This window comes from Rhinolophus sinicus, chromosome 16 (assembly GCF_057876585.1).
Source record: "Rhinolophus sinicus isolate RSI-liver-muscle chromosome 16, RSI-T2T, whole genome shotgun sequence".
Lineage (NCBI taxonomy): Eukaryota > Metazoa > Chordata > Mammalia > Chiroptera > Rhinolophidae > Rhinolophus > Rhinolophus sinicus.
Window position 1 is genome coordinate 152629276 of NC_142516.1, and position 23491 is coordinate 152652766.

The following is a 23491-nucleotide window of genomic DNA, read 5'->3' on the forward strand; positions in this document are numbered from 1 at the left end:
TTATACTCCCTCATGTTTTATCTCCTTCTATTCTCTCCTTTCTTTAGCTAAATGTTACCACCCTTTGCCAACAAACATTTATGTTAGGGATTCTCAATCCAGTTAACAGTGAGACGACTGTTACTAAATGGGAGAACTGTGCTTGATGCTGGGGATACAAGCAGAGTAGACTATATATATAGTCACGAGACATACATATCTATAGATCTATGTAGATATAGACCTATATATCTATAGATATACTGGGGATGCCAAGAAACTGTATCCACATGACTTGTATTCATTTTTTATAATCGGTATATACTGAGTATTACAATTTTAATATAGTTTTTTCCTTTCTTAAAATATGTAGACATTTTTTGGCACTTTCCACTCTGTTTTACCTGCTTTGTCACAGGGCTCATCACTGCTCATATGCAATTACAATAGTTTTCCATCACTGTACCTGACATCAGTCTCTCCCACTCCAGTTTATCATGCCCACGGACAATCTTTTTAAGTGAAAATCTAATCACATGCTTGTCTTTTGAAAACCTTTGGTTGTTACCCCTTGCCTATGCAAAGTCCCCAAATCACTTAACTTGAAATATAAGACCCAAATACTATGGTCGAAATCCTGACCTCATCTCCAAAAAAACCATGAACTTTCATGATTTGTGCCTTTGCACCTGCTGGGCCCCTGGCAAGAAGCCCTACATCTTTTCTCCCTCAGTAAGGCCCTATTCATTTTTTAATCTAAGTGTGACTATTATTCTCAGGTGCCTTTTCCAATTTCGCAAGGTCAAGGGACATATGTATTTGTCTTGATTCACATAGTATTTTATATACACCTCTACCTTTATCTGATCATTTGCAACACACTTGAGTTTTTGGATAGACTGTAATTTCCTCAAGGAAAATGTTACTCATTGTTATTTCCTGTTTCTTATAGAACAATGACTGGTAGATAGTAGGTGCTGAGCAAGCACATGTTTGTCCCTCAAAAGTACTGGAGGGCCTCTAACCACAGAAATATACATATTGTTCATTATACAGACAAATAGACATTCAGGAAATTATTAGTGAAATCGTTTTTATTCAAGGATTGAGTTTAGGTCTGCTGCCTTATCTTTTGCTATTCATTGCTTTGTACTTCATGCCTCTGGAATACCACAAGCTTCTAGTTCCCTGCACACATCATTTGGTTTCACACCTCTGTGCTTCTGTTCTGTTGTTGCCTATGACAGAAGCATCCTTCACTGAGCGAGGTACCGTCAGCATCTGCCCGATGCCCATATATCCTTCAATGCACGAATCAGGCTTCTAGAACCCTGAAAGTTACCTTGCATCCCAATATTAAGCTAGATACCTCTACTTTATGTTCCCCAAACACTTATTGCACAGTTCTCTCATTATATATTGATATTTGTTTCTGCCTTTCTCTTCTCAATTAGTATTTGCAAGTACTTTAACTTACTTACTCTTTGTATCTCAAGAATTTACCGATAGTGCTTGACATATAAAACACACTGAAAAAATGTTTGTTCATGAAAACTCAGCTAACTCTTCAAAATAGCTCTCTGTTTACAAGAATCCACATTTGGATCAAATGAATATTGGGTTATTATAACCATTCCATCTCAGTTTTAGGGGAGAGGTATGTACCTTCTAGGTACAGTATACTCATGCTGAGGTTCCCAAACATTTTCTAGCTATGTTGCAGTTAGCCACAGGTAAGGAAACTCCTAACTTCTTTCAATATGAATACAACTTCAAAATTAAATTCAGTGGGAAAGAAGGTGCTCATTTTAGTGGAATTCCAATAGATAAGATACTTTTAAAGGAAAATAGCCTAATTTCGGTATAGGTATTCGATACAGACACAAGCTACAAAATGAACAAGAAGAGAGGATCTACAGATAGCTTGTAATGTATTAAAAATAAATGGATTCATTTTCCTTACATTTACCCTCTTTTTATAACTCAAACATTTTCTATATTTATATACCTAAGCTACGTACATTAGCAATGGAACATAAAATTAATGAGAAATACTTAATTGTTTTAATCAAAATAACCAAATTGTTTTCATCAAAATGGGACCCTCTCCTTTACTTCTCTAAACTCATCTGTAAAACACCACATACTATTCTTGAAGGGAAATGTTATTTTCTTCTTCTGACATATGGAATTTTTATAATTTTGTGATTTCCAGTGCTTATCATAGCACTTGGACCATAGTGAAATTCATACATTTTCAATGAATTATATTAATAAGCTATTTTTGTTGTTAGTGCTCTTAGTATTATTATCATTTTGTTACTACTTTGATCATGAAATTATTTATTTATTGACTGCAAAGTACTTTCCAAATATAACATAATGTTCAAACCACCATCATAAAGCAGCAAGCATATATTATTTATGCTGACTTAAAAGTTGTAAACATAGAAGCATTATTGATAATTTCAAAAGGCTTATCTATTCTTCCTAACACTATATTATGAGGTAACCTACACTGAATAATCATCAATTACAGAAGAGAATAAATTAACCACAGAAGATCTACAGAAAGGTTTCATTCACCTAAGGCATTTTTGTGCCCTTTTCATTTTTGGATGACTCCACAAAAATCAACTCCAATCAAAAGATCACCACTGAAGGAACAAAACAAATAATTCAGGTGGTAGCTATGACAGGTGGTCTTTGTATATTAAATTCTTTCCCCAAAGCAAACAGCTAGATAGAATACAATTTCTCTTGTAAATTATATCCATGTAAATTCTTCAGAATGTTTTTCCATTCTGATCAGAGAATGCTCTGAATGAATGTATTTCATAGCCTTCATTTTATCAAACTTGATAAGTTTTTTTCAGCCTTATAGGCCATCAACCACCTTTATTAAAAATTGACTCTCTGTTTATTGCTTTCCAGGCACACATTGCTAACATAAGGCTGTTTACCTGGGTATATGAACCATTTAAGAGGCTCTTCATTCAAAAACAATAGTCTGTGTAGCAGACATAGGCACATGTCTATTGATAAAAATATTCTGGTCTTACTAATGACTTTCTTTTCAAAGTCATGACACACAAGGAAGAAGGATTTTAGATAAATAAAAGGATAGATAGATAGAAAGATAGATAGATAGATAGATAGATAGATAGATAGATAGATAGATAGATAGAAAGATGCATGACAGTATTTGGCAGTAGTTCAAGTTCTATAGATCCCAGCTCTACTAACTATCTAATTTGTCTGGAATGAATGAATTAATGAAATGACTTGCATTATTGATGTGGTTTCTATTGACACAATTTACATTTTTTATTCCAGAGATCACTTTGATTAAAGCAGAAAGATACGAAAGTCATGTCTTCTCTGTTTAAATGACATCAAGATGAACCAGTGAAGAAACCAGACCCATTTCCTCATTTGCCTTCATGATGAGTGCTTGAAGTTTAATCTAAGCAGACAACCTGTTAATATCTCTGTATGCAGTCCTGTTTCTGTGTTCTTCAGTGTCTGACAAGCCCTTAAGGGGATTCCTGGCATCCATGTTTCTTCTCACTAATGAGTATATATAAGGGGGTGAGTGTTGTAATTTAATAAAGGAACAATGCTAAAAAATAGTTTGGATCCTTTCTCTCAAGGCTAGTATAGTATAAAAACTTGCTTTTATCTTCACTTTAGAGCTTTGCCTTCCCTGCCTACCTGATATTATTCAGCACGATATGGAATATGGAAAGTGAATTGTTAACAAATCCATAAACAATGGCAAATCTGACAAATAACTGAGAGCAGCTCAGGAATTTGATCACATCTGCACAGATGAAAAGAATCATCAATGAAAAATGGTGAAGTCATACTTCACTATAATCTTTTTAATTTAAAAAAAATCTTAAACACACATACACACATATACACAAGCACCACAGAGCTTAAGGAACAGTATGTTATCAGAAACTTTGGAAATCCCTGTAGATCCCTCCTTTAAATACCCACCAAACCTAATCCCCAGAGGTAAGTACCACTTGATGTTTATGTTTATAATTAAAACAAAAAAAATCTCCAGTTTTATTGCATATATTTTTATTCCTAAATAATGTATTGCTTAATATTGCATTTTTGAATTTTATATAAATAGTTTATATTCTTTGGTGATTTGATTTTTCTCTTTCCAAATGAGGTTTCTGTGATTCATCCATGAGTGTGGCTATAACTCACTTGTTTTCAATGCTCCATAGTATTTCATGGTGTGAAGATATCACCATTTATGCAGATGGGGCATTTACAATAATTCTATTTGTTATGTTATTGTAAACAATGAAGCTATGAACATTCTTCTGCACGTTTATCTGTATACACATGAAACAGTTTCTCCAAGTGTAGAATTTCAGTTTTAGGATATGCACTTCTTCAACAATACAGGTATTTTTGAATCGTTATCCAAAGTGAACACATCAATTTACACCTCCACTGGCAAAGTATGACTTACTGATTCACCCTATCTTGTCAACACTGGGCACAGTTAAAAACAGTTATTCACACGGGAAATGAATCCTGGCTAAATTACCAGATATTCACTCCAGAATCACATAACACTTCTAAGAATCAGATCTCCAGTTACAGCTACTGAAAATTAACTTGATCTATTCAGAGCTTAGAAAAAGACAATGTTTGTATATATGAGATGGCAAGAAGAAGTTTAAAAAATAATTGTGTTCATGCCTACAAATTAGTTTTCCATTTTTCTGGTAAGAAAATTCCCTATAATGTTGTGTCAAAACATTTGTGTCTAACTGCTGTGTTTTGCTGAAGAGATAAATTTTCTAGTCAAAACAACTAATTAGAAGCTATTAATGATGTCTTCTAAGACTTAAGAAGCCATTTAAAGAGAAGAGAGAAATTAAAGCAAAAAATATATCCCCCAAACCAAGAATGAAGGAGATAAGTCAGTTTGTTGATGTTCATTTGGGAGTTTTGCCTTGCATTCCTTAACTCTTCTGCAAGCATTCCGCCAACCCTAAATCACTCAATTAACAGAACATAGGGAGACTTTAGATTTATGAAGGGCTTAAACCTCAAATACCATTCCTGCTTCCCTATGTATATATTTAGTCCTTGTAATATTTTACTCTTATTACAAAAAAATAGTTTGTGTGCTGATATCATCAGTAACCAAATAGCCCTAGTAGATCTATTTCTGGTTCAGTCAGCTACAGACCATTTGGTAATCATAAGATGAGAAAGTTTCTTGGTAAAATATTTAAATTCTTGATCATAAATTACTTGAGAAAAAAATTGCTCAGTTTCTTTTAAACCAAGTCTATATATTCACATCTATGTATCATCTATCTATCTATCTATCTATCTATCTATCTATCTATCTATCTATCTATCTATCTATCTATCTATCTATCTATCTATCTATCTTACCTACCAGATTACCAGATGGTGGTGCCCAGATTTCAGCATGGGATTTATTATTTGAGTAGATTAATGCTAATAAAACTCAAGTCAGACAAGCGAATATCTGCATTGAACAGTGAACATTCCATGGCTACATTACCACAAATTACATCGCAAACCCACAGCAGCTGCTCTGCAAATAATGTCGGTTATGAAGGAATCAGGGCAAACACAATGTCGGTGTTTCAGAGGATATCCCTCACATCTGGAAAAAAATTAGAGCTCATACTCCGCATACGTATCATGGTTGGTCCATGATGTCAACCTATCCCTGAAGAGTAGAATGCTCGATTTTTGTAGACAAAAACCTCCCACTGAGACAGTCAGGGAATGAATGACAAAGGGGAGGTGCCATTGCCAAGCAGTTGTTAATGCCATCTTCTGAGAAAAAGGAGAATCAGGGGTAAGCTTCCCTGTGGCTTTTCAGAGAATTTGCTAGAAAATATTCTCTTAGCTCACTGGATCTGCCCCAGACCAAAATATACGCCCAATATTAAACATTATTTACACTCAGGCAGAATCAATATAAACAATCAGGAGGTTTGTTGCATATACCAATCCATGCTTTGAATTTCTCACATCATGTTTCTCAAAGCTGGCCATGCATTTCATTCTTTAACAAAAACAAAGGCTTCAATTCCACATCTCTGTGACTAAATTTTTTTTTAAACAAAATCTATCTACTTAAGAATACATGGACTACATATTTGTTTTTTTATACTAATCTGTACTTTCCAGACTTTCTCAGACGATCACATTTCCTCTTGTTAGTGCACCTGGACAATGCCTTCTCAGCCACTTTTAAGGCTCTATTTTTTAAGTCTAGAACATTGTTGATTTTTGATAAAAAAGCACTGTTCTTATAATGAGAGATATATGCTCTTTTTGTCATTAAATCCCCATTAGAGACTTCTTGTAAATAATGTTTCCATATGCTAAAATAGATGTTTTAAGAACTTATAATTTATAAATAGATCGTTATGAATTTTAAAAATAGGGCCATAGAGAAACATTTTTAAGAGTATACATGAGCTTTATGCCAACATGTAACTATTGAGGAGCTCAAAGTAGAAATCAAAAACAAAAACAAAAAACATGGCAGGATACAACCCATAGTTATGAAAAATGTGTGGTTCTTTGACACAGCCCTGCATTAAGAAAGTTGTGTTTGGCAACAATCTTTGTACACATATGAATTTCTTTGTGTGATATAAAACCAGATTCCTACTACGTATTGTTTTTACTTTACCTCTTAAAGTAATCATTTGTAAGTTTATTTGTTGGATGGACCTCACAATGGGCAACTCATAGGAAGAGTTGATTATCAAGGAGGAATTTTAACAAAGGCATATACACTCTACACAGGAAATAATCAATGTTTAAAGACAGCGATGAAGAAATACACCTTGAATTGAAGGTTTAGAGACAAGATGTGTACTAATTACTTATCTTTCTCATAAACTTAACACAATATGTGGCATAGAATTACAAAGCTAATGGATAAGAAAAGGAATTCTCAGCCAGAATTTATACCTTGTATTCCTTAGTCTTCTCTAATTCACTTCTACAGGTGCCAGCAGAAGGTTCTTTCCTCACGATTAAGGAATTTGGCCACTTTGACAAGGGTAATAAAAAGGAAAGAATGGCAGGTAAACTGGTCTTCTGAACAACAACTTGTCTCCACTTGCAGTCTTCGTGAAGACTGTCACTTGGTGTCCTACTAGAGGAGTATAACCTCTGGATAGACTGTTTCATGAGTATTTACCCTCCTTAAAACTCTGATCAGAAATGCCAAGTGGTCACAGTTACAAGACACTTGTTTCCATACCACTCCCGATAAAAGCTTTTCTGCTGTACTGCTGATAAATATTGACATTATGTTCCAAATCACATGGAACGGTTTGAAATCCTGTCTTCACAAAGCAAGGAAAAAAAAAATCAGAATTAGGCTTTGACATTTAGCTAATTTATCTAAGAGCAAGGACCACTGCAAGTTGGAATTTTCACCTTGACTTTTTTTTAAACATTTGTTTTATAAACAGAGTAAAAGTGGAAGACCAATTAGAAAGATAGCAGATTTTCAATTACCTTGGAAACTCGATTTGCAACTTCTCTGCCTACCGTCAGCCCTTGGACAAATGTTCTGGCAGCAATGAAGGCGCGGGTGACCTGAATTTTCAATTTCCGGGGTACATCTCCAAATGGCTTCAGTTGGTCTGTGTATTTGCTCACACATTCCAAGTAATCCTCGCTAAAGTGATACTGCGGGTTTATCAGCTGAAACATCCGCTCCAGGAGCCGAGCCCAGAAGTCATTGAGCATTTCCTCCAAATTCACATTGCCTCCAGTATAATATCTTTTCAGCTCTGTGAAGAGATCCTGGAACACTTCTGAATTCTGCATGTACAGCATCCCATAGGTCCGTACAAACATATCATTTAGTGACTTTTCTGCATTCTCCAAGAGCTCTCGGAAAAATTCTGCAAATGAAACAAGAAAGCAGTCATATAGTAAGATCTAGAAAGTCCCGGGCATCTACTTACCTTAAAAACAACTGCTTCTAATGATCATTTTCATAGAAAATAATGTACCCTGTGATTAAGGTATCAATAAACTGATAATAATAATATTTTAAATGAAAGTTGCCATACATTGATAATCTCCTCTGAGTCAAAAAAAAAGTGTGATTTCTATTTGAAAGGACATCCATTATTATTAGGAGATTACCATTTATTATTCCTCCAAAGTTCCTCAATTCTCTTTTCATTTATTAAATTTTAGAAAACCCTACAGTTTGATATCAAGTCAAAACAAAATATGTTGCAAAGTATTGTTATTAACATAATAGTGCATGTATACTAATAAAAACATTTACTCCATCCTATTTACAAATCTGTTCTAACACTAAACTCAATTAAATTGCTTTTATTTGGAATAGTTCATAAATAGAATACTCACATTACTGTAATATTTTAGACTTTTTGTAGTTGATATATATAGCAATCAATTATCAGTGTTGAGAGATTCATAATGCAATTAGATTCACTTAATACCAAAAGCATAATAAACATAATTTAGTTTGCTATAATGAATCAAAAGTTATGAAGTACCTTGCATTATCATTATAAACAAACTATTATTTTAAAGTATTTGAATAAAATATAGGCAATTGGAATTTCTGATTAAGCGGGTCCAAAAGAAAAGCATATACCAAGAAATGAACTCCTCTATCCTGCAACAGCACTTGAGTGTTACTGGGATCACTTATGGGATATAAATAAATAAATAAATAAATAAATAAATAAATAAATAAATAAATAAATAAGAAAGTACTGTCACTAGGTATTATTAGCCTAATTGGACCTCATGTTAGGCTCCCTCAAGAAGTAGTTCATGTGTTTAAGACAACTATCAATATGCACAAATAAACCTGGGTAGAGTAAGGTCAAGTTTTATCCCATGTGGAGAATGTGATTTGGGATGGAGAAAAGTCTAAGGAAGGAAAGAAAGATCTGAGTTTATACATCCAAGTTCCCACCAAGAGAGTGCCCTTCCTTTTGCCTCTCATCGTTCCCTTTTATTCTCTGAAGCTATGTCCCCTCTCAACTAATAAAGGGATGAATCAAGTCCTACACACCTCAAGAAATCTAAGTAGGAAAAAAAATACTCTTCTCTCTGGAGCCCTGGGGAGTGGGAAAGATGGGATCCTGAGACACAGAAAGGAAAAAGCTATGCACTCTCCAGGATTCCATGGAAGCTACATCTCATTTCTGCTTTATTGAAGTTGCCTGAAAAAGACTTCATTTAGCTACTTCCATTCTGAATAATATAGTATTAAACCATTGTCTTGATATGGTGTCTATAATAATGATGATTATTTTATATTTGTTATGGAATAAAACTAGAGCACCAAAGCTAGAAAAGGACTCTGTTTACATGTTTGAGACAGTGACACACCCTCTTAGTGTGAAAGAAATTCTATTGGTACAGTGACAGGGATTATCTAAGTCCTGTTTATAAAGTCTGTGTGATCTTGCCCAAGGCACCAAATATTTCTTATTTTAATTTTTCCCAAATGTAAAATCAGGCTAAATATTGTTAAACCTCTTTAGTGTTCAAGGATTCAGAAAGAAAAAAACAGTGGTGAAGCAAATCAGACACACTTTTCAAAATTGTCAAAGGATCAATTAAATTATTTATGTATGTTTTCTATATGTTCATGTGGCTTATGATTTTATGACATCAGGAGCATTTCAGAATTTTTTCAGAAATACGAGTCATCTTGTTTGTTCTAAATTAGAAACCATATCAAATTATTATTAATATCAAAGTATAAAATTACACTATTAAAACATTGCATTGCTGAAACCAAGAATAAAAATAGCTTGACCTTGTTGATATAGGAGCAGGTAAAAGGTGTTGTAGGTTGTGGAAATAAAGTAGAAGAGAATGGGGAAAAAAATACTGAATTGAAAAATACTAATAAAACGAGACTAGAAGAAAGTGGATTCTAATCATGAGATCAGGACAGCATATTCATTTATCTTCTTTTTGATGTTAATTATTTTGTTAGGCTCACAAATTAAAGCTTAGTTTATTGAATAGAGAGTACTGCCTTCAGCAATGAATAGTTAGTAATCAATAATGCGGTCTGGATTTGCACAGAGCTAAAACAAAACAAAAAAAGAAAACAAAGAAAAACAACAACAACAACAAATCTTCTGGTTCTTATTGCTCTCCAAAGACTTGATGTATAAGTGCTTCTCTGTAGGAATGAAGATTTTATTTTATTTTTCTTTTACTGAAGGTAACATTCCTTAGGCTTTTTCCCTTCCTGACATGGGGAATATAAAGTATTGGACTGATGCCCACTTTGAATCTGAATGGTTGAAATCAGCCTGCTCACTCACTGTGTCTTGTGGTTTGTCTCCTTACGCCTTAATTAATATTCATCATTAAATATAGAAATCAAGTTATTATATTTTAATGAGTATGACTCAAGAAGCATTTCATTAGCTTTCAAGCTTAAATTTGTGTCTAAGGGTGTGTCACTGTCTCAGAAGTTTGCTATTAGCTTCACTGGTCCTCAAAAGTCAAGTTATTATTCCTTGTTCAAAATTATTATATGGTTTAGTGATCTCAGGGTCTATGCTAATATTTGGTACTGAAAGACACTAATGCATTAAGTGATTATGACAAATGTTGCTACCTTAAGCTACATTGATCTTAGATCTTATAAAGATGAGGATCCAAGGTACTGAGGCAAAACTAACGTCCTCAAAAACAAGTATGCTCATTTCAGTTTTAGCGTGCCCATAGACTCAGACTTCCAGCTTTTGAAGGTTGACTCTTTGAACAAAGTATTTTATGCTTGGATGAAAATTGTTGCCCAGCAAACCAAACAAGATGGCTATTTGGAAGGCAGTTATCAGACCCATTTTGCTGATGAAGTGTGATGCCTATAAAGCACAGAGAACAAAACTGAAGAGCAATATAAAGAAAAACTCTCAATCTAACCCTTTGTTGAATCAGAAAGGGCAAATCTCACATTGGATGAAGCTTTCAGTCAACAAAAATTCTCATCTGCAAGAAACGCTTGGCAGAAAAAAGTTTTTGCGTTTTTTTCTTCCATAATCAGCAAGTGTGATAGCTTAGAGCTCAGTTATGCTTCATAGATGCACAAAATAATTCTTTCCAGCTAGTATTAGCCTCTGGGAGGATTTTATTCATCTATAGGGGAGATCTGGATGCAAACATCTGTTGGCTGCAGGGCACATTGCTTCAAGGGGGAGAATCATCTTGTAGATAAAAACCACCACAGTTTCAAAAGCAAAAAGAAACTCTGCATGCTGCCTGATCACTGGGAGAGGTCTCCTAAGGGGCAAAAAAATCCACTCCTAGGAGCCACAAGGTGCCCTCGGGCATCAGAGAAAGGCTTCAAATGATTCCTCTAAATGAATGGATCAAAATGTAAGGTGCTTGCAGGGCCTTAGGGAGGTGAGAGCAAGAGGGAAGAGAGGTCTAGAGTCTCTCCAGGAATTTGCAGTAAATAAAGAAACAGCAAAAGCTTTGACCAATTAACCTGGAGAAGTCTCATTAATACTAGTGTACTCAAAGATAAACATACTCTGAGGTGGATTGGGTATGGAGACTGAATTAAACACTACATAGCATTTACCTAGAAATTGTAGCACTTTCTAATTCTGTTCTCATGCTCTCCAAAATACTTCTTACTGACATCTTGTTTAAAACTAACATTTCAGGATCATGGTGGAAATCTGTGTAATCACAGAACCCAATGAATAAAAAGCTCTGGGCACTGGTCAGTGGAGGTTATACCTATACGTGATTACAGATAGCACTCGTTCTATCAGAATAAAGGAGTACTAAAATACAGTACCATGTATTTGTGTTGAGTGCATTTCTCTCTTAATCTGTTTCATTCTACTCTTCCCTTCAAAAAAGCGTGCTAAATCGGTTCAGTCCACCCAGGACCCAAGCTTGGGCTAAGAAAAGGCCTGGAGGAGCTGGCATGAAGGGTAGTAGAAGGGTTAAGAAAGCTGATATCCTGTAACGGATATGATTCATAGACACAGTAAAGCTTCCACCCTGCCTCCCTACCCCTTTTCCAGGGTTCAGTAGGAGCATCCTTCCTCATTCTGCATACATCCGCCAACTTGCAGGTATATCTTTTGATACGATTTCTCCTTTCAAAAGTCTTCTTGCTTACATGATAACCTGATATGACTACAGAAAAATCCTGAGTTAATGAGCAGCATTGATGAAGGAAGAACCACAGTACCATTTACTCTCTTCTGTGTGAAGACTTTGAGGGTGAGAAAACACAGTCCCTGAATGGCCTGTCTCTTCCCACTCCCAGGCATGAGGCCTTGTAAGCAGTGAAGATTGCTGTTGCTCAGGGAGTCCTTGCCACATAAAGTGGTACCCTTGGCAAGTCATAGCACATGTAGCATTTTACAGTTGAATGCTAGTCATCTACACCAGAGTCTCAGCCTCAGCATTCCTGACATTTTGATATAAAAATCTTTGTCGTGAGGGGCTGTCCTGTGCATTTTACAATATTAAGTAGCGTCCTTAGCCTCCACTTCCTAGATGCCAATAACAAATCTTTTCCCCAGCAGTCATGACTGAAAAAGTCTCCAGACATTATCAAATGTCCCCAGGGGGGTGGGAATCACTCTGATTCCACCCACTGAGAGCCACCCTTCTACTGATAAATTCCAGAGGCCTACAAATAAGACATCAAAAACACTCTGAGAAAAGGCCAGCACATTTCTGGACCTCATTGACCCCACAATTTATTTATGAGATAAATTTGAGGAGCTGTACTTTATCTTTCTTTTTGTTTATTTGGTTTGCTTGTTTTATTTTTTATTTTTATTTTATTTTGTTTTTTGTCTTTGTCCCCCCACCCCCTTTGGGAGGAGCTGTCCTTCATGTGAAAGGAAAGGAAATACAGGTTATATTCATGAGTAAGATTCTTGGTGGTTAATAATACCATTTACATGTATGGTGCCCACCGTACGGTAGCATCTTAAAAAGTGGTAGTGTGTGCATAGGTAAATGGATGACCGTGAGCTTCCAGTGAAATACAGCCACCTGGTCTAGTCTCCTCTTAGATAGTGATGATGTTTGTGGGCCCACCTCAGAGGGAGAGAGACACTGCAAAATACATCTTAGAACAGGCATAACTGATTTACCCTTTAGTTTTCTCCAAATTCTTTTACATTTACATACAAAATCATTCATATCCTCCCATGCTCCAAGTTCATGTACCTCTATACATAAAATGCCCTGTGGTCTCTGTTCAAAAACATGTTGATTATCCAGACTATTCCTCCAGACTCTCACTTCCTCTCTGAACAGCCCAGCCTATCTTGAGCCATGCTTTGCCTGGCTTCATGCTTACCTCTCTGCTGTTGTCACTGCTGGAACTTGACCTCAAAGCCCATGATTTCACCAAGCTGACTGTATTCACGTTCATTCTTCATTTAAGCAATGCCCAGCATACTACATTAGGGTTAATTCCTAAACCACTTCTGAGTCTTATACATTGCAGTAAAGCCTTCATCCATTTAACAGCTATTTTGTTGTATTGAATAAACTCATTCCGGAATTTTTTTTTTTTTTTTCAATAAACAAAACTATGTCATCTTTTATTTCTTCATAATACAGGTTAAACATGACATAAGGGAAAGAAGAAAGAGCTACTTTCAATAGATATCCTATTATATTGTTTTAGTAGTTTTTCTTCAATATAAGTTACATTTTTGTGGGAGAAACAGACCCTCAGTACGTATTTAAAAAAATTTTGGGGGTTGAAATTATATAAAACTATTTTCAAAATAAAAATTTATTCAAAAAGGGAGAAATCTGAATCCATAATTATTGCGAGGCAATGTTGCTGTAAGCAGAAATTCATTTGTGATTTGCCACTTCTTTATCTTTTCATTTATACTTTTTCTTGCTCTGTATGTATATGCTTTCATAGATTAAATGTATTCCATTATGATAAGTATTATCATTTACTCAGTCAGTTCATCCCAGGAGTTAATAGAAACCTATATAATTCAAAGTAATCTAATACTAGTAATCTATTTCTTTCTTGTTAGATGGATTATTATAATCAAATATCTGCCCCTTAAGTAAGTGTCCACACCTCAACACAAACTGAATTAAAATGTAATCAATATAACAACAGAATTACCTTTATCATTTTCATTTGCCTTTGTTGTATTTTAGGAGGAAAGTAAAAATAAATGAAGATGACAAGTGGATTTGACACATTGAGTAATGATAATTTCAAGCATAACTAGAGCTAGTACCTAAGAAGTTGCCTGACGTTTATGGGCCTCACATATAGTGACAGACACCGTGTTATCAGACTTACATATATTTTAAGTATATCAGATACTAGCATATCCAGTTTGCAAATGAGGAAGCTGAGGCTCAGAAATAATAAGCAAGTTGCCCTAGACTACTGAACTAGCACATAACCCAGAGCTCCAAACCATTACAGACCAGCATAAATTCTAAGAAAGAACAGGAGGGTGGGGTAGCTTTGCAGTTTATCTTAAGTCAAATATAAATTATTTATAAAAATAATTTTCATATATGATTGTTTTTCCCACTAACACTAATTAGTCAATGCAACTGGTACATCTTTCTCCAAGGATTGACTTCCACTAGAAAAAAATCAGTCACAGAGCATGGGATTATAACTACAGTGCATAGAATAATGACTGTCATACAAAAGGACACTAAAAATATTTTACTAAAAAATCTGTCTCATTTGTGATATATGTACATTTGCATATATATTAAATTGTATATATCATTTTTAATAATACATGTGCATTATAAACAAATATACATATCTGTAGGTGAACACATTCATTTAAATGTTAGTACAAAATCGAACAAACAAAAATCCAACAATGACAAAGAAGAATATGACACAAAGTATGTGATACAAAATGCACGAACTATTTAATATATAGCCCTTTATAGACAAAAAATTGCCAATCCCTGCATAAAGCGTCAAAATCCTAAATGAAATGTTCAAAGATAAAATAATTTAATAAAACATATTATTCCTTTAAATTCTTATAGGTCAGGTAATATTTAATTATTACTCTGCAATATCTAAGTAATAGAATAAAAGTCCCTTTCCTCCATTGTTTTCTATCTTATGTGTTAAAATTAGCTCTGACAGCTCTGCAGCACATTCATCTCTTTATTTTCCCCTGAGAGGTAACTATAATCCAAAAGTCAATTCTTAAATCACTTAAATGATTTAGTGGATTTAGGTGACTTTAGTGATTTTTAAAGTAGACACCCCTAAATTTTTCTAAGGTTGTGGTCTAATGAGTCTCTGGAGAACTTCATAAGGAGAAAATCCCAGTAAATCTGGCATATAAAATAGACAATATAGAAATGGAAAAAGAAAAAAAAAAATAACACTTTACTTCGATCCTAGGTTAGACAAAAGAAAACAGTATTATAATTTCATTTGTTACTTTCTCTTCATGATAATTAATAAAAATAGAAATTTAAACTAGCTTTTAACATCTTACAAGGCCCTATAATGAAATATAATACTCATATAGATCTAGGAGAATTATTTTCAGAAAATAATAAATACATCAGCTGTTAAAAATACTATAATGCATAATTCAAAATTGCTTGCTATGTTAATCCAAAGGTTATTTTTATTATAGTACTACCATTGTGTTGGAAGCACCCATATGTCAGATCTAAATAAGAAGAAACATAGGAGTTCTAGAGAAATATTTTTAACCAGTAAATCAAGAAAACCAAGAATAATAATACATTTTAAAATGCATTATTTAGCTAAATTGGACATCACCATTTCATATTTTCCAATGTATTTAATCTAACCAACTAGACTTTTCCATGAATATATCTTTGATGAAATGTCATAGTTTACAATTATGAGTGTTCATTAAAAATGATCAATACCTTGCACCAAAGCCCTTCAATTTAATACCATTAAAATACAGTCAACTGAGGAGACTAAATGCTCTTTTTTTCAGTATCAGGTGTGCAACTTAGCTGTGAAAAGGAAAGTTACCTGGAAAGCAGCACTAGGCAACTGGTTGCTATAGGGAGATTTGAAGCAATGAAGCAATTTTTAGAAATTGTTGACTTGAAGTCACATCTCTCAGGGTTAAATTTTTTCTATACTTAGTGATCCTTTACACATCAGATTGATAAATGTTTTATTTCTCGGTAGTCTATTTCTCTTTAAGTTATCTTTTAAAGTAAGAAAGCCTGATTAGGCCATTTATGTTCACAAGGTGGTATAGATAAACTATTCATTCTGGGAATCATAAATTACCTCTTGAAATTTGCTGACAGTTGCTGCCAAAAGCAAACAACTGCTTTCAGCCTGAAGACCGTACTTCTACCTCACCCTAAGCAATGCATATGATTTGCTTTCTGAGATGCTTTCAGAGTTCACTTTCAGCATTGCACAACTCCTTAGCTTTGGCCTACTGACAACGCCCTTTAGGTCTTATCCCAGACCCTGCTTCCATTTTTCTTTCAGAGATGATATTACCCACAACATCAATTGCCTATTTAACCCATTATGCACCTAAACTATAAACCTCAAAATCACTGCCACCTTTTTGTTTTCCTTAACATCAAAAATGCAGTTAGGTTTTCAAACAAGAATAGCATATTACTCTGTTCACAAACCCAGTTCTTTGCCCAGCTTCCCTTCCTTCTTTACCTAACTACTTGCGGGATGAAGGGTTGAAAAAAGTCCTCCAGCACCAAAGCACCAAGGGTGAATTCTGGGACGCAGAGCCAGAGTTAGTTTGTAGGAAAAATGTCAGTGACAAGGACCAGGGGCTATTGGAACAAGAGATTTGTGTGGGCTTTTAAGGAGAGTGAGGAGGAGCAACCACATGGAATTTACTTTCTTCTCCCTTCTGCATGGAATTCAGTGGTTCTCATCCTTGGCTGCCCATTAAAATAGCTTAAAAAAATCTTGATGCCCAGGCTGCACACCAGAGTAACTAAATCACAATCTCTGAAAGTGGGATCCAGGTATCAGTATATATTCAAGCCCCCCAAGTGATCCCAATGTACAGCAAAGATTAAGAATTACTACAGCTTTTCTCTGTTCTCCAATAGTTTCATTTTTGTCAATGCATATGGTGGTCATATGGGTAAAGGAAGGAAGAATGATGATGGAGGGAAGAGTCATGTTATACATCATGAAAGCCCAGATTCTCTGCTTCCTTTCATTTCCTTCTCCTTCTCTCTTTTCTCTAAGAAGACAATTAGTGTTCTGGTCTTGGAAAGATTGCATTGCATTGATTAAAGAGGTGAAGAGGTGTTGAGATTACGTATGGAGCACTAACAGTGGTCCAGGTGATAAGAGTGTACTAGTCTCTTTTCCTTTCTCCTCCATCTCTTTTTCCTTTGCCATCAATTAACTCTCTCTTCTAAGTCTCCCTCTGCCTTCACTGGGTTCCTCCCATGGAAGAAAGGGTGCAGCATGGGAAGAGGGAGGACTAAGCTTTGATATTGCCACGGCTAATTAATACCCAAGGAAAAGGGATTGCCTATCATAGTCTAACTAGGGTGTCATTGAAATGCATAACACAGACAACAGAAGGAAGATGTTAAATGTATTGGGAAATGTTGAGTTGTAAAAACATAATTAAACATAAAAGTTTTAATGAAAGCATTATATCTTAATTTAACACTAAATTGTTAAGTTATATCCTTTCTGGTCCATCAAAAACCTGTAATACTGAAACTATGTTTAAACTCCTGGTTAAGTTTTCGTTGCTCAACAAATGTCTAATGAAAGCAAAAGTCGATACAAAGCATGAGTTTTAAAAAATAAATTGAATAATAACATACTCATACATTCTGTTATACCTCACCCTTATTTTTGAATTGTTTTTAACTACCTACATTTTATAAAAAAATAATTTTAACTTCCTTGATATTTATTACTGAATTCATTTGTTAAACAAGTGAAATGCAGGATGCTTCAGTTGGAAAGAACACTAATAAAATGAAATAACTCAATTGCAAAGACAAGGTAAAGTGTGTGTGTAAAAGATATTCCTCTATTTCTATTAGTAAAAAAAAAAAAGTAACAAAAAAAGAAAAAAATCCCCAAGAAAGAGAATATGCACACTGTAAATTACTGTTGTATTTATGATTATATGTAAAGGATATTTCAAAGCTAATACTTAGTAAGCACTAACTATGCCTGAGTTAACTTTCCAAGAGCTTCTCATGTGTTAACTAATTTAATCTGTAAACAACTCTCTGAGGTAGTTATCATTATCATCTGAATTTTACATTTGGGAAAATAGGAACATAAAAGTCATGTAACTTCCAAGATTCATAGCTAACAGGTGATGGTTCTGGGATTACAAACCCAGGCAGTCTAGCTTCAGTATATTTCCCACAGATGCAAACCCAAGTTCTATGAGGATCGACGCTTACACAATTTTGAGGACTCTCTTTAAAAAATACAATACAAAATTACAAGTACTAAATTAGGTATAGGGGCTTGAAAAGGTTCTATTCAAGTGATAGGTCCTGAAACATCATCAGATTCACAGGATGTCTACGTTTAATGTAAGCCTTGACAGAAAATGCTAAGATAAAAAAACAGATACTAAATTATAGATCAACAAGAAAAATAATAAGTTCTGGAGAGGCTGTGGAGAAAAAGGAACCCTCATACTTTGCTGGTGGGAATAAAAATTGGTACAGCCGCTATGGAAAGCGGTGTGGTGGTCCCTCAAAAAATTAATAACAGAATTAACCGTATGACCCAGCAATCCCTCTCCTGGGTATCTACTCAAAAAATATGAAAACATTTATCCATAAAGATATATGTACCCCGATGTTCTTCGCAGCATTATGCATGATGGCCAAGACAGGGAAACAACCCAAGTGTCCTTCGATAGGTGTTGGATAAAGAAGATGTGGTACATATATACCATGGAATACTACTCTGCTATAAGAAAAGATTAAATACTGCCATTTGTGAGAACATGGATGGATCTTTAGATTATACTAAACGAAATAAGTCAGAAAGTCGAGAACCATATGACTTCACTTATATGTGGGATATAAAACTGAAAGCAACAAAGGAACAAGATAAACAAGCAAACAAAAACTCAAAGACACAGACAACAGTTTAGTAGTTACCAGAGGGTAAGGGGAGAGGGAAGATGGTAGGAGAGGGTAAAAGGGGTCAAATATAAGGTGATGGAAGGATAACTGACTCTGGGTGGTGAACACACAAGGTGATATACAGATGATGCACTCATATTATAGAAATGCACACTGGAAATCTATATAATTTTACTAACCATTGTCACCGCAATAAATTTAATTAAAAACATAAAATAAATATGTGGACATTTAAAATTATATATATATATATATATATCCAGTATAATCTCAATTTTGTGAAAAAAGTATAAATGCAGTGAGAAATATTATATATATATATGTATATATATATATATACACACACACACACACACACACAAAAGCAATTTAAATGGTGTATTCGTATTTTCATCTCTATACAGTGTTTAATTTTCCAAAGTTTATATGACTATAAATTACTTTAATAATTGGAGAAAATAATAAATATTATTTTAACATAAAAAGACCTTTTGAATGAAAAATTCTGCTTAATTATAGAGGGAAATACCCATTTAAAAATATTAAATAAAACTATTTTGTTTAATGAACCTACTGAGGGAAGTCCAAGAAATAAGACCAAAAAAATCCATGAGAGGGCAGAAAATAAACAAGAAGCTTACTCAGAAATCACAGAATATATCCACAAGGTAGCAGGGATAGAATTTGAGTCTCTTGACTCTAAATCTAGCGGAGTCATGCTGATAAGTGAAAAGGACTTAATGAAAAAAGAACTAGTAAGTAGTCTATAAGGCATAGCATGAGGGCTGCAAAATAATGGTGCAAGTCAGGTTAGGTAATTATTCGTTGATAATTAGAACTCTACACTTTTGTAGTCAAATGAATGTTTTTCAAAATATAGATACTTTCTATTTATTTCTAGACAGAGAAAGCATTTCTCAAATTGATGTAATCAGTGTTCAATAAAATTCCATTACTCATTATTACAGATGTCAGCCCAAACTAAAAAAAGAAAAGAAAAGAACACCAACATTAGATATCAACGATTGTATAAATGTAAAGTCATTTTCTCTACAGACGGTTTGATAGGGATTTGATGAATGTTAGCACAGGATGATAAACTGTGTAATTCTAATGTTTCTGCAAACATTTCACAATAACAAAAAAAGTGAAGAAATTCAAGGCACCTTCCAATCACCTGTCACCACATGCTTCAGTTTGTTGGATAAGACTTAGAAATGGCACAGTCTCCCCAAATTATGTCTTAGAAATCATCTTACTCCTTAAATCTATCAAAGGGAAATGAACATCAGCCACACTTAGCATCATGGCTTTCTTAATTCAAAGGTAATTATATAATTTTGATGAATAAACAATAGTAATCCTAGTATCGATATATAATGAGATTCACATTATAGTTGTGTAAGACATAAATGCAAATGCATTACTAATTTAATGCTGATATAAATTTGCTTAACAATGATTAAATTTGCCTTGTCAGTCAGTTATGAGATTATTCTCAAAGAGAAAATATTTAATTCATTAATCTCATGTTGTATGATGGCTATTATACTTTTATAACATCAATCATTTAGAGTACAGTAAGAAAAACAATCATTTTTAACCATTTCATAAAATGCCAATTATTGAGTACCAACACCTTTTATGAAATTCTACAATATTGAATCAGGGCACCTTATTTTTCATGTTAAAATCAAATTAAATCATATATATGGAACATGCTTATTTTGATTCATGGGTGTATTTTAAGTTTACAAATAACTTTTAAATTATTTATATTTTATCTTCTAAATTATATAGATCACATGTAAAAGTCTCTGAAAGAATACATTCAGTTGAGTATTTTTCTTAAAAAATATTCATACCACAGGCCTATTATTTTCATTTCATTGCATATTTTATAATATTTGTTCATTGTTATTAGCCATATATTATATAGTGATATCATTCTTACTTTTATTCTTATGTGTCTCATAAAACCTTCCCCAAAACAATTAGCCATGGTTTTCAAGAAGGTATGTATCTATCTACATATTAGAAATTGGTAATCTCTATCAACGGTAATCTTAAAACAGCTCTGCTTTTGGGAGACTTATTTAATGAGTTTTGTACAGCTTCCCCCCAAGTAGCTGTTCTTTGTTTTTGGTTTTGTATTGTTCTAAATACCCTGACGGAGGAATAAGTGCCTATGCTGTAAATGTGGCTCCCTCCATGCCTAGTTACTCCCTCTCTATTTGAACTGCTGATGGTAATGCAGCTCCTTCCAGTTCCACCTGCTGCATTCAGTTATCATCAAGAGCAGATATCAACCAGTACCTTTCTCTGATGGATAGAATACTAACCTTTCACAAGATTAGAGACACAGGGTGCTCTGGGGATAATAAAATTCAAATAGGTTTATTTCAAAGGGCAACCCAATCTCAATTTTGTTCATGGGTCACTTGGCAGACCATTTACCAATGAAGCTTTTGTGTTTTTCCAAGCCAGGTTATGTCTAGTTCATTGTGACAAAGGTGTCCAATTAAGTGGGCCCCAAAAGCCAGTTCCAAAGGAGGAAAAAGAAAAGTTGAGTATAACATTTCAGTACATCTAACAAAAACTCTATTGGCCAGTGATTCTAATTTTGCTTAAATTATAACTAATGTACTCAAAAGGTAAATCAAAGCTGACGAGGTTGATAATACAGATGATTAGTATAATTGGCAGTATTGTGATCCTTACGTGTAAAGTCCAAACGATTATTTAGAGATGTCCATTTCAAATAAAGGCCTAATGGAAATCAAAATCAAGAGTTAAAACTTATGGTGCTTTTTTTGTTTTGTTTTGTTTTGTTTTAATATTATGTATGTATCTGTATAACATTTTTCTAGAACTAAAACTCAAAGAATATTAATTAACGAAATAAATCAAGAATAAGTACTCCATAGATATGATGAAAAAGACCAGGACTAAAACCTATTCCTGCAATAGCAATGAGTAATCTTTACAAAAGGCTTCACATATTTCTCCTGGCCACTCTCTTGTCATTATTTAAAATTATCTCTGCCACATAGAAGCTTGTAGTTACTTCCTAATAAGAAAATGAGAAAGGGAAACCAAAAGCAGTTTCGTGTTAGGAATAGTCCTAAAATCGTTACTCGCGTGTGAGATACTACCAGCAAACTGTTATGGAAGATAAAATATTCACATTTAAAGAATGTTAATAATTTTATACGACTTTACACGATACTGATGTTTCATATGTACATCATCACCTTTATAATTAATTTTAATTCTTAAATAATTACATATTTTGCGATGTAGTATGAATGTTTTGTTCTTTTTTTTTAAGTTTTACAAATAAACGTTTATAAAGGGAGAAAGTTAAATTTATATATATATATATATATAAATTTATATTATATATATAAAAATATGTACTTAAATTGTAAAAAGTTCTTAAAAATCTAAATATCATTTTATTAAAAGATAACTTTGTGGTTACCAATTTTTGTTTATTTTAAATATCATATCAAACCATTTTCCTCAAGGTATTTTAAAATCAATCATAATTGATTATCTTTACTGTATTTTACAAATTAAATAAGACTCTTGAAATGTAACTATTATAATCAATTGCATACTTAAAATAAAATATTTACCAGGGCTCTTTTGTTCCTTCATTTCAATAATGCAGCTGAAAAACATTTCAAATTCAAATTTTAACAAATTCTTATTAAAAATGAATTTGAGACTACAATCTGCACAGATGTTATGCAAAATTAGAGAACGCTAATTAGATTATTTAAAGATCATGTTTACTTTTAAAAATTCTTGGAACAATCATCACATATATTTTCATTTATTTGGTAATATTAAACTGATGAGGTTAAAATTATCTTTTACAGAGGCATAGGAACTACCAATCTATAGCCTATCTTCTCTGTGTGGAGGAAATGTGATCTAACAGCAATGCAGGATATTATCTAAAGCAATTCTCTAGAAGAGGGGATATGCATGTCTGAGGCACACCTTTGAATTAGATGGAACATACAGCATGCCATAATTGTAAAGATGCATCACTGACAATTACTTGCAAATAAAATCTCTTGGTTTTACCAAAAGTTGAGATCTAGGCATACAACAGTTACTCTTAGTGCCTCATCTGTAAAACGGAAATTGTAATAGAACCTTTCTCACAGGGTGATGTGAAGATTATATGAGATACATAAAGTAACTCTGAGAGTGTCTGGCATATAGTAAGCACTATAATTGTCAGCTATTATTAGTTCTTTCTCAAGAATGAATACACTTGCTAATAATAACCATGGTTATTATTATC

At 33.7% G+C, this 23491-nt stretch overlaps 1 protein-coding gene across 1 annotated transcript in view; it reads right to left on the reverse strand.

Moving 5' to 3' along the window:
• Positions 1-23491, reverse strand: part of GPC6 (glypican 6) — a 1038077-nt gene that overhangs the window by 517381 nt on the left and 497205 nt on the right. The window contains exon 3 of the mRNA XM_019737186.3: positions 7540-7931. Within this exon, the coding sequence (XP_019592745.1) occupies positions 7540-7931 (392 nt within the window). The remainder of the gene's footprint in view (positions 1-7539; positions 7932-23491) is intronic.